Raw genomic sequence first — 13,035 nt, forward strand, 5'->3', positions numbered from 1 at the left:
TATAAATTCCTGATTGGTGACAGAACACGACGATCGAGGGGAAGGGGATTTTTGGGGGTGAGAAGTGCTAAATATTATCAGACAAGTACACTTTGGGCCATTAGCAGGCCATTTAAGTGGCGGTCCCCATTCGGGTTATTCAATGTGATAATTCTGACTGAGAGAACTTAAGCACCCGGCTGGGCTATCTTGAATTATGTCAGTTTTGTAATTTTATGGCCAACTTGAAGTTCCGAACCTTCGACCAGGACCGAGTCCCCGAGACTAAGCCACTCTCCACAAGATTGTTGAAAAAAAAAAAACACACGCAAGGCAAACTACGGGCAGGCGTTGGCAGCTGCGAATACTAAGGAGACTGGCCAACAACTGAATTGGTTGCATGCAATAGCAGACACACAAACACTCACACACATGCTAATGAGGTATATTGCAAATCACAATTAAAAAAGAAAACATACAAACACACACACACACACACACACAAAACGAAATTACATCCATTTATACATGCATTCGATTAAAGTAAGTCCTTTAAGCCTTCCTTTTGAACGCCAATTCTTGGCTCTTGGCAACGAATTGATGGAAAAATACAAACTATTGATTCTGAATGATATCATCCCATTGGTAAACCGAAATTGAGTTGTTACACTTACTCTTGAATCAAGAATTGAAGGACTTACGAGTTAAAATTGAACATTTTTGAAATTCTTTATATAGATTTTCACTCTATTCTTTAAAAGAAAGGATTATCTTTTAAGAGAGAGCTTTCCAACCAAATATAGCTAAATATTAAAATAAACCCTTTATTGTAACGTCCATGTAAGCGATTTTAAATGAAGAAAATTGATTCTCAGCACAAATTGCTGTTGATTTGACTGAAAACTGAACCGATTATTATTCCAATTTTGGTAGCCAACTAACTAGTCACTTGGCTCTACAATTAGAGTGCAAACGGAATGACTGCTGCTCCAACAGCGGGAGCAACTGAACAAAGACCCTAATGGTCATAATAAACGTGGATTGGAGCAGTATTTACGCAGACGCGTTGATATTTCTCCACAAACCAACAAACAAAATATAAATTAGGTAGTTCAAGCTCCAAGATCGGTTTGGAGTGCAGTGGAGTGAAGTAAAGAACAATTTGCAATGTCTGTGATCGTTGCTTAAGTCTCTGAACGTCCACTGACTGGCATCTCTACTTAATTTTAAGTTGTCCGCGGAAAAACTTAAGCATATTTAACCGCATGTCGTTGAATTTAGTGCTCTTTGGAGAGTGAGAGTTGTGTGGTGCAGCAGCAGCAGCCACAGCAGCCGTGGCACAGGTGGGGGCCCCCAGGATCTGATTTGAATGCTGTGCAGTGGACCAGAGCGGACCAGAGCAGAGCAGAGCAGAAGAGCAGCTTGTTCGTTTGCTTGTTTCGAGTCCCATTTTGTGGCAAAGACGACAACGCTCACGCATATTCCGCATATGCAGACGAACGCACGACGGGATGCAGGCGCCACTTGGACAAACACAAACACAAACGCAAACACAAACAAACATGTTGAGAGAGACTCTGTCAGGTAAAAGGCATTGCCCTCAACCGGCTGACCTTTGCACATGCTACAACACAACACAAAACAACTCAACACCATAGAGGAATGACAATATGAGAAAGAGAAGGGATCGGGGGGAGGAGGTCAATACATACGACCTGTAGGGGTAACAGGTCACATGTCGCCAGCCAAGTCCAAAGCCATCTCTTCATCATCTCAGCTTAACCCTAGCTCTAGCCCTTTTGCGGTCTCCATCTCCTCCTGTCAACGTGCCAGCCGCACAGTAACTCAACTCAGATCAAATGACAAAAAAACGAAAAGAAAATTATCGATTCGATCGCAGTAAAGAAAACTTGTGTCTCTTCTCTTTTTCAGTCATTTCAAATCATTGATCAATGATCGATGATGATCAGTATGTGGAATGGGGCAAGGTTGAAAAAGGCCATGTGCATGTGGATAAGGTGCATCTTGTGGTGTAATTAAGACCAATATAAATGGAATATTGTACTTCATTGCACAAGAAATACAAACATCATTCCTATGATTAGAAGAGCAGGACTACTACAGGAAACTTTCTAGGATCATTCGATTTGTAAATTTATGAAAACTTATTCCAAATTAGTTTCATGTTCTCTACCCATTTCCCACACTCTCCCTCCTTAAGTAAGAAGCAGAGAAAAAGTTAAATGAACTTGTTGCCGTCAAAGTGTCGCTCTGACAAAAGCGCCACAAAAGAAAAAGAAGAAGAAGACGATATGGAACACTTCCAAGGAGCTGGACAGGATGAAGATGGAGAAGGTAAAGGCAAAGAGCGTGTCGTGTCCGTGTCCCCAGAGCAACAGCAGCACCAGCAGCAGCTGCTGGACATGGACATGGACATCGCCAACGCCATCGCCCATATCAACAGGGATGTTTTTTTTTTTTTTTTTGAGGATGAGGACAAGCCAGCCTTTTAGCCAGTAGTGGAGATTGCAATCTCTGTGCCGCTTCTTTTGCTGCAAAACTTAATTTTCCGCCATTTCTGCTCATTTTTGGATATATGTACATATGTGTGTGTGTGTGGACCCCAAAAGCAAGCAAGCAACTGTGGTGAAGGACGAGAAGATCTCGTGCAGCTGATAAACCAAGTTCACAACCGAATGAAGACATCCTCAACATACACAATTTAATTAAAGAGATGACTACTGGGCATTTGCTGGTGTTGCCCATATACAACATATGTATGTCTCCCTCCGCCTCCTCCAAAAAAAAAAAAAAAGTAAAACACTCACATAAAATGCAAAAATCAAGAATCGAAAATCAGGAACCTCTTACCACCGACCCCTGTAACTGTAACAAGCTGACCTTGAGGACACACTAATGAAGATCTTGAGGTCTATGTCTCTGTTTTCTGTTTTCGGTTTCCAGTTGCCCAGTCGTTTTTATTTAGTTTTGCATAATTCATTTCCAATTTATATACCATAAAACCGATAATGACCGCAATTAAGTTCGTGTTCCTTTTGATAATTTTCCACATTTACGCGTCCATTAAAATGATTCCCAGCGCATTTTTCTCACTAATTTCCATAGTCTCTGTCGCTGTGTCTCTTGTTTCTGGCTCCAAGGCTTATCGCCAATGGAGGAAGAAAAATGATAGACGGGAAAAACATCTTATGGAACTTGGACTTGAACTTGAACTCGCACTCGGTCCGAAAAACTTTTGAGGTGTTAATTAGCATTATCTTAATGCACGTTCCGGCACACAGTTCAAATTGAATTATACATAATAATTTGTTCGCCGCTCTTTAAAATGGAACTTAATGTTTCAACAGAGAAGAAGAAGATGAAGGAGGAAGGACTAGGGGCTGGGTCCACAGGTATACCTACCTTGTGGTCAAACTCAGAGACACATAAAATGCCTAGACATTTCCTTTTCTTCTTCCTCCTCCGCCTTCTCCTTGTCCATTCCCTTCCATAGATAATCCACCCAATCTAGCCTATAGCCTGCGTCAGCGGCTCGTGTTAAACGCTCATTAATCACATTAGATATGCATTAATTCAGGGACGGCAAACGAAAATGGAAATAAAACTCTGAATGCTTTGTATGGGGGGAAACGAAACGAAGCAAGAAATGGACTGGCTTATAAATTCTCTTCTTTATTTGTTCTCCTTTCTTCCTATCAATGAATAAGTTGTGAATGATTGAGAGTACGAAAAAAAGAGACTATGTGCATTGTCTGCAGTTGTGAATAATGAGCTACAAGTACAAGATATTAATGTAATTTTGTCAATGGTGACAAATTTCATTTTGATAAACTAGAAATACATATGTGCAAGAAATTGAAGCTTCGCAACACATCTTAATAAATCCCTAAACAACTCTGAAAGTTGGGTTTAACTCAAGAGAGATTAAATTTCTTTTAATGAGCAGTCTCAAGGATATTTTTGTAAACAAACAAGAACTATGTACGTCTCATCAGCAGACTGTGCTAACCTCTTTAGAATTGTAAGGCCATACCATATCTTTAAGACCAAAAGCAGTTGGGAATTGCAAGAAAAGACAATAATAGCTTAGAATTTTAGAAATTTTAGAGTTAGACCTTCGAAAATATTATATAGTATATATAGTATTTCTTGAAGATTTTGTGTTATTTTTAAGCAATGGTCAATGTAAAATTGGCAAAGATTTTAAATAAATTGCCATAGCCCTTTGACCCACCGCCCAAGATGCCCATGGGAAATTTTGAATATTTTTTTTTCATTTTCTTTAGCAATTTCCACCCACAATTGGCAACAACCCTAAGAGGTAAATACTTGCAACACTTTTGCGTTTGTGTTGGTGTGTATCTATGTGAGTTGGCCAGAGTGTGTGTGTGTGTGTGTGCGTGAGCGAGTGTGAAAAGAGGCGGAGCCATAACGCTATGCACAATGGAACTCTATGGAACTGCAGAAACTATTTCGAAGGGTGGTTTATGGGTTGCAGCTCCTGTTCCTAGTAAGGATCCAGGGACAAAACAAAGTGCAAATATTTTATGTATATACACGAGAATAGAGGTAAACGTGCTTACTCTCTCTCTCTCTCTCGCTTGCTTAGTATGTTTTTTTTTTTTTTGGGGGGCATTGCTCAGCCATTATGGAGCAACAGACAAAGAGCGAGCGCGCGAGTGAGAGCAAGAGCGAGAGTAGGAGGTAGCGAGAGCATGCGCAAAGCCGAGAGCGAGTGTATTCGACTACAGCTAACTCTGTCGCACGCATACAAAAGAAGTGGAGACTTTTTGGATAGCAGCGACGCGTTGCGTCGTCAACAACAACAGCAGCAGCAGCAGCAGCAAGAGCAGGCAGGGTCTGGTCTGGTTTTTTTTTCTGACTGGCTGACTGGCTGGCTGGGGCTCAACAGCAAGCAGATACAGATACTTTTTCTTGCGGTGTGCACGCCATGCGGAATCAGTCAATGTCTTGGAGTTGACGGCGCGACACACACGCGTGGCTAACGAGAGAAAATCGTAAAAATAAAACGCAAAACAAAAAAATAATTAAACCAAATTAAAGCAAGATATAAACAAGCCAAGAAGAGTTAAAATTACAAAAAGTGAGAAAAGCCGCCGCATTTTTTGTCGTTTTCGTCGTCTTCAAAAGAATTGATCGAATTTGCATTGTTTATTGTTTTTTGTACTTGTGGGCGTATCAGAAGTGAGTGTATGTGTGTCTGTGTTCGTGTTTTTGTGCATCAAATGTCAATGGAAATGCAACAAATGTTTAAAATCTAAATAACAACAACAATAACCAACAACAGCAAAAGAAATTCCTAAACGTTTAAAGAACAAAAAAAAGCATCACCACGTCGTCGTTATCAACCGAAGGGGCCATCATGCTGGTGCCGTCGGACATGATCGCGGCACAGTCCAAAATGGTCTATCAAATGAATAAATATTGTGCAGATCGTGTACAAGTGCGAAAGGCACAGATTCATAAACAAATCCAAGAGGTTTGTCGCATTGTTCAGGATGTCCTCAAGGAGGTTGAGGTGCAAGAGCCACGATTTATATCGTCCCTGAACGATTATAATGGCCGCTTTGAGGGCCTGGAAGTGATCTCCCCCACAGAATTTGAAATCATCATCTACCTCAATCAGATGGGTGTATTGAATTTTGTTGATGATGGCACATTACCGGGATGCGCTGTCCTTAAATTGAGCGATGGACGGAAACGTTCCATGTCCCTTTGGGTGGAGTTTATCACAGCATCCGGATATTTATCGGCACGCAAGATACGCTCCCGTTTCCAAACTCTGGTGGCGCAGGCCTGCGACAAATGTGCCTATCGTGATATTGTCAAAATGATTGCCGATACCACCGAAGTGAAGTTACGGATTCGCGAACGCATCATTGTGCAGATAACACCCGCCTTTAAGTGTGCCGGCCTTTGGCCACGTTCAGCCTCCCATTGGCCATTGCCGGGCATTCCATGGCCACATCCAAATATCGTAGCAGAGGTTAAGACTGAGGGCTTCGACATGCTCTCCAAAGAGTGCATAGCACTGCAGGGCAAAAATTCGGCCATGGAAGGTGACGCCTGGGTTCTCAGCTTCACCGATGCCGAGAATCGTTTGCTTCAAGGTAAGTTCTCGGTATTTTTAGCCATATCTGTATCGCATTCCAGAGTCTCCGTCGCGGCGGACACTGCAAGCCATCAAAATCATCAAATCCGATCGTAAATTAATCCACCCAAAAATCAGTTAGAGGCAACACCAGAGGCGGGCACGGAACCCAGGGGGCGGTCTAACATTTTTACAATGCGTCCAACGAGTAATCAGTGACACACTTAAATTTAATTGATTTATATTACCACAAATCAGCGACTGTAGTTTTCATCTAATTGCTTGTAAATTAAGCAAACAAATGAGAGTAAACCTTGATAGAATGATCAAATTTCAGTTTAGTTTTGGCGTTTATCATTACCCGTCGGTAAATATGTATAAGCAGAAGAACATTTGGTTTAGAACATAGGCAGCCTAAAGATACATTCACTAACAGTGGAGAATTGGAGGAACTAATAGGGTCCCCTGCAGTCCTCGGTAGACGAGTTGTCTAAGCGACCCAGTCATGTGAGCAACTGAACAACGAGGATCCGGGTTCGAATCCCAGGCTAGTGTATGGATGTAGTTTTCGTCTAAGCCGAAGGCCTTAGTTGCCAGTGCTTGTAAAATATAGTTAGGTTGATAGTTTAAAACTATATCCTATACTTATAATAATAATAATAATAGGGTCCCCTAAAGTATGCAATAAACAATGCAAGAATTCCTTTTTTCGAAATATGTAGAATTTTGAATTGTCCGAAACAAATAAACATTGTTTATTGACAATTCTTAACACATAAGACATACATACATACGAAAAGTTTTAAATTTGTTGAGAATAATGAATAACTTTTTAACCTATTGCATACTTTGTGGGGCAAAGTTCTCTCCATTTTAAAGTACCGTCTATGAAGTCTAAAAGTCAATAGTTTTCCCTTAAAATCATTGCTTAAGTTAAAAGATTTGTATTAGAAAAGTTTCTAAGTATTCATAGAAGAAGATTCATAGACATTCAAAGAGACTTTTTTTACAACCTTTTCAAAAACTAATTACCCACAATTCCAGGGTATTGAGACAAGATGCATTTTGTTATGTTTGGTTCAATGATTCAATTTCGTTGGTTTAATCATACACACAGTTCCCTGTGACATTTGATTATCGTCTAAAGATATGATATGAGATATGAGCATACAGTCGCCTGGTTGGCTACGATCATAAATCTGTTTCGTTGTTTTATTTCGTTGATAGCCCGTCTATTGGGGGATTGGACTTGGACTTGGACGTCCGCCTCCATGTCTCCAACCAAGCATACCAAAAAGAAAAAAAAAAAAAATCTGCTGCTGCTGCTGATCTGAAGATCGATAAGAGCGCAGTCACAGTCGCAGTTAGTTAGTCAGCTATATGGCATGAAACGAGTTTGGCCTGGCTTTCGATATAAACAATGCCCAATGCTTGAGCCATAAATAAATTTCTAAACGATTTTATAAATATTTTAAATCTCGGCGATTAGATAAAGTCAACAAATAAATAAAACAACAGCAAGCAGCAAACAGCAAGCCAAGAGCAATACAGTGAAAACGAAATTTTGTTGACCAAAAACAAATTCTGAAAACTCTAAGCCCCAACTCTTTCCCTGTCTACTTCTTCTCTCTCACTCTCTCTCTCTCTATCTGTCCCTTTCTCTATCACGCTCTGATCGATATTGATCCGGCTTGTGTGTGTGTGCGTGTGTCATTTAATTTAATGCGTCTTGGGGCATAATAATTTAGCTCGATGAAACTTTCATTGGTATCCATTACAAGAAATGATCGAAAACAAAAAAAAAAAAAAAAAAACAAAAAAGGTTTTCTGTTACCATGTGAATCCAACGATTAGTTATGGTCAATGGAATCTATATCTGAGTGGAATCTAATTAGTTGTAGGTAAATACATATATGTATGTATTTATGTATATACATACAAGTATGCACATACTTGACTTTGTTGATACCATTCATCTTCTTCTTCCGTTACTATTATTAAACAAAACTCATTCATTTTCGTTTCAACTGGCTATGATGTCTAGTTATTTGTGACAGCAATGTGACTATTTTTAAAATATACCATATTACAATTGTGTAGGTCGAGTGTGCCAGCCAATATTATGCCAATATCATTCAATATTGATTAGTTAAACGTATTTCTTTCTTTTTGGTTTTTGTTTGTTTGGTGGAAATAAAACCCCCAGACGACGTGTCGGTAACAGAATAACAACAACAACAATAACAGCAGGTGATTATCGGAAAAAAAGGTCCAGATTAGCAGCATGTTTTGACACTATGCCAAAGGCAAAGTGTATGGCATATGATTTATGTGATTTAAGTACTCGTTTATACCCCTTGAAAATAACAACCACAGCAACAACCACAACAACATATTGGGTTGATCAATCAAAGTTTCTGTATTGATTCCTTTTTTTTTAAATCGCATTGAAAGTTAACACTTTCATTTAATTACTACTTTCAATCATTTGCCAACTGTTAACTGTTGGTTTGTTAGTTGCTGCTTCTTATCATATATTTTATTATATTATTTTTGACATTTGAGTGCAATTAAAAATGAATGAATGGTATTATACATCAAATTTTAAGGTGATTGTTCAATGTTATATTGATAATGACATATACATACATACACAAGTATAGATGAATTGAATGAATTGTTGCCAATGTGATTAGAAAATCCTTAGCCTTTTTTACTCATTGAATTCATATTTTTCACAATAGTTAAATTTTTATCATCATAAATGCGAAAACTGAATTGGAAAAGTTTTTTTTATAAAGTCTCTAGAATAATCTATAGGAAATGGGTATTTGATCTTAGGCGAATGTTTATTAAATCATGTATTAAATATCGTGGCAAATTATAAGTATAAATTAGGGCTCCTAAGTAGATGACATTTCCCCTATGAAGACATACTGAAAGGTAGTTCCAGGTAGTTGAATTAATGATTTAAAAGGACAGACATATAGAAAGTAAAGTAAAGAAAAAACATTTTAATAATTTTCTAGTAATTAATCCGAAGTGAAAAAAGCATAAAAACCCAATAAGCTTGTATAGGTATACAGCCAAAAATGGTTATCGATTTTGTTAACCGAACCATAACATATAGGATTGTAAAATGGAAGGAATTCTGCCCCTTAAAGTATGCAACAGAGTGTAAAAGTATTCAATGTGAACATACAATTCGCCTAGAAATAAAGTTTTTCTGTTTTGGTTTTTCAGGTGCCAGTCGTCGTCGTTGCTTGAGCATATTGAAGACTTTGCGGGATCGTCATTTGGAATTGCCTGGCAATCCTGTCACATCGTACCATCTGAAAACGCTGCTCCTCTACGAATGTGAGAAGCATCCACGGGAGATGGAATGGGAGGAGAACTGCATTGCGGATCGCATTAATGGCATCTTTCTGCAGTTGATCTCGTGCCTACAATGCCGACGCTGTCCGCACTATTTCCTGCCCAATATGGATCTCTTTAAGGGCAAATCCCCGGGAGCCCTGGAGAATGCTGCCAAGCAGGTTTGGCGCCTCACACGCATTATGCTGACCAATGTGCGTTGCCTGGAGGAGCTGTAGGCAATAGTCTAATTTGGTAGAGAGTTAGCAGAAGCCGCAGCATAAGCAGCAGCAGGTTGTTTTTAGGTATTCTTAATATAATTTTTATTGGTATGCATAAATTGTTTTTTTTTTTTCTGGAACAATTTTTTTTTTTTTTTTTTTTTTGATGAGCTAAAAAACAAAAGACACACACAAAATGTGTAGCCAGCGGGGGATGGATGAATGGAAAAGCAGGAGGGGAAAAACTAAAAAGTGCAGGCCAGGGGCTCAGAAATTGTAACCCAAATACTATTTGATATTTCGCTTAGTTTGTAACATTTACCTAAGTTTAGGTGCTTTTGAAAAGTATACGTCGCTTAAAGAGTTTCCTATATTTAAATCGATAATACATACATACATACATATATGTACCATATATATATATATTTATATATGATAAGTTTTAATCTAACGCACAGAAAAATAACTGAAAATATTTTCATTTGTTTGGTTTGTTTTTAACGAAGACAAAAAGAAAGGGAGATGCAAAAATTTGTTTGCCCAAAATTAGCTAAAATTTCAAATTATTTACAAGGCGATGATGATGAAGTTCTTTTTTATTTCGTTTTTAAATTATTTATTTCATGTTTTCGCTTTTCTTGTGAGTTTAGTCAATAAAACTTAAGTAAAAAAAAAAAACTAAAAACTAAAAAAAAAACAAAAAAACAACAACAACAAAATAGAAACAAAATACAATTTCAACAAAAATTTATTTTGTTTTATTTTTCCTTATTGAATGCAAAAGTTATGATAAGTAAGTATAAATATTATTAATAGGCTATGTCCGTTTTTTGTTTGAATAAGCAAGGGCCTAATGGACTTGAGAATCTTCACATTTAAATGGTTTTTTAAAAATTTACAAGAACTTTTAAACATTTGAAATACTTTTGTTGAATTTTTTCGTTTACCTTAACGTGGCATTTTCTTTTAAACAAAGAAATGTTTAAAAAATTTAATGCTTATACAACTGAAAAAATAATTGTTGCCCTTTTTCGGGCAATTGTCATTTGGCAAAGTAATTCCCAACTATAAAAAACAAGAAAAAACAACAACAATACACACAAAAGACGACAAAATATAAATCAAGAAACCGCTAAAAAGTATAAATTAACTCTTAAAAATGTAAACCGCAACAGCAACAATACAAAAGAAATGAAATGAACGAAAAAAAAAAACAAAGGGAAAAAAAAATAAATTATTTAATTTATGAATGACATTAAATTTAATTTGAATGTTATGTGTGTTGCTCGAAACCGAAACTGACACGTGATCAAAATGTTGTATCATGTCGATCGATGTCCCCCCAGTTCCAGTCGCTGTCGCAGTTCCAGTCCCAGTCCAAGACCAAGTCCAAGAGTCCATGTCCCTCACGTCCATCCATGTCCAAGTCAAAGACGACTGTTACTTCTTCTGTGGTCTCTCTTCCTTTCTCTGTCTCTCTCTCTCTGAGTCAGACACAAAGTGGGCCGCTGCCGCCGTCGCCAATTCAACACAATTTTTGGTTTAAAAAACGATCTTACCCTGGCTTTCTCGGCATATATATTTTGGTCAGAAATTTGCCAATTGATTACATCTCAAATAAACAAAGTGTTCTATGTAGTGTGAACCACTAAGTTTACGGCGTTAAGCAGTGGATCATCTCTTCGGAAAGAGGCAATGAGGGAAGTTTGCTTCTCCAAAACCAAGATCTTAAGTATTAAGTTGGTAAAATGGGTTATTCCCTTCAAAACGCTTTCAAATGCTCAAAACTTTGTCACCAAAAGGATGGGCAATACTCTCCATTGGGTTTCCACATTCAAAATTTCTGCAACATTTCTGTTTTTCGAAAAACTCTCGATTTAGTGTCCTTAAGTCTTAAGATTCAAATTTTCGTCCGGATCCGTCATTAATTGACAATAATATCGATTGTTTTATATTTCAATAAATTTTTTCAAATCTAATTGAATTTACAAACAACTTTAATCGAAAAGAAATATAGAAATTAGAGCAAATCTGTGGAAAACGCCATCCTGATTGAAAGACTATACCGCTTGATAAAAAATCCAAAGAGTATAGATATATCGGCCCGTATATAGTTGGCTTCATTATTCACCTTATGGTTATTTGTTATTGTTGTTGTTGTTTATTGATCAAGTTTATTGGGATTGTTAGCTGTCCGCGAAATTGCTGTTAATATGCAATTAAAATGCGTGACATGCGTTCCATGTGTTCCATTGGACACGAGAGAGAGGTCCCCCGAATGCGATATATTATGGATATATATCTTTTCATCTTTTACGCTTTTGTTTCAAGTGTTTTTCCCTTTTAGTGTTTTTTTTTTCCATTTGATCAACTAGTTGAGGTTGTGGGCGCGATTTAATTCCTGACCAAGTTGGTTTGAATCGGTTCATTAGCCGCCAAGCAACCATTCGGTTCGGTTTTCATTTGTTTGTTGTGCTTTTTAATGAATTGTTGTTTATTCGATTTTATTTGCATTTTAATATGCCTTCAAAATTTATTATTTGTTGCTGTTTTGCGATCGCATTTTGGTTTGATTTTCGTCTTTTCTACTTATTTGTTTGTTTTTTTTTTTTTTTTTTTTGTTTGTTTGATACGCCGCTTCCCACACAAATTAAACAATAATTAATAAATGATAATATGCGCATTTTGGATCCGCACTCCGTACACCTGCCGTGTCACCTGTCTATGTGATGGGAGGCCACGATGATGATCATCATCATCGTCATCATCATCATTTCCTATCACTGAGTGCTCCTTACTCCCCTCTGCACCATCCTACTGCTGGCTCTTGTTAATTTGTTTGTGTTAATGAATTTCATGCAATTTATATTCATTTAATGGGCAAAAGCAAATTTTTATGAACATCTCATAATCGCATTTTAAACACACAATTTGTTATCCCCTACGAAACAGGAGCGACAACAATAGCAACAACAACAACAACAACTACTACTACATACACGCAATAAAATTATTATGTTTATTCTTTTTGGCATTTGGATGCAATTTAAAAATAAAATAAAGCCTAGGGAAAAATTTTGGATTTTTGTCTTTGGGCTTAAAAGTTCGGCCTATTTCTTGCTAGGCTCTAAAAGTGATTGTAAAATTGTCTAACTAATGCTGTTAAATGGCAGAATTTTGGCTTCCAAAACATCCTTTAAAGCCTTTTGTTGTTGTTGTTGTTGCAACAATTTGCATTCCATCTGCAGCTACCTGGCAGCTGCCTGTCAACCTCTTCCTCTCCGTGTGTTCTTCTTGATGATGATGGTGATGGTTTTTTTTTTCTTCCTCTTTTAGTTCTCCAAACAA

The 13,035-nt window shown here is 37.6% G+C and overlaps 1 protein-coding gene across 1 annotated transcript; it reads left to right on the forward strand.

Moving 5' to 3' along the window:
- Nucleotides 1-4,975: 4,975 nt before the first annotated feature.
- On the forward strand, nucleotides 4,976-9,871 carry mab-21 (nucleotidyltransferase mab-21). The gene is made up of 2 exons (XM_068302932.1): nucleotides 4,976-6,131; nucleotides 9,356-9,871. Exons 1-2 carry the CDS (start codon nucleotides 5,384-5,386, stop codon nucleotides 9,703-9,705), a joined length of 1,098 nt encoding a protein of 365 aa, XP_068159033.1. The 5' UTR covers nucleotides 4,976-5,383; the 3' UTR covers nucleotides 9,706-9,871.
- The last annotated feature ends 3,164 nt before the right edge of the window (nucleotides 9,872-13,035 follow it).

Source organism: Drosophila tropicalis, unplaced genomic scaffold, assembly GCF_018151085.1.
Source record: "Drosophila tropicalis isolate 14030-0801.00 unplaced genomic scaffold, ASM1815108v1 contig_158, whole genome shotgun sequence".
Taxonomy (NCBI): Eukaryota; Metazoa; Arthropoda; class Insecta; order Diptera; family Drosophilidae; genus Drosophila; species Drosophila tropicalis.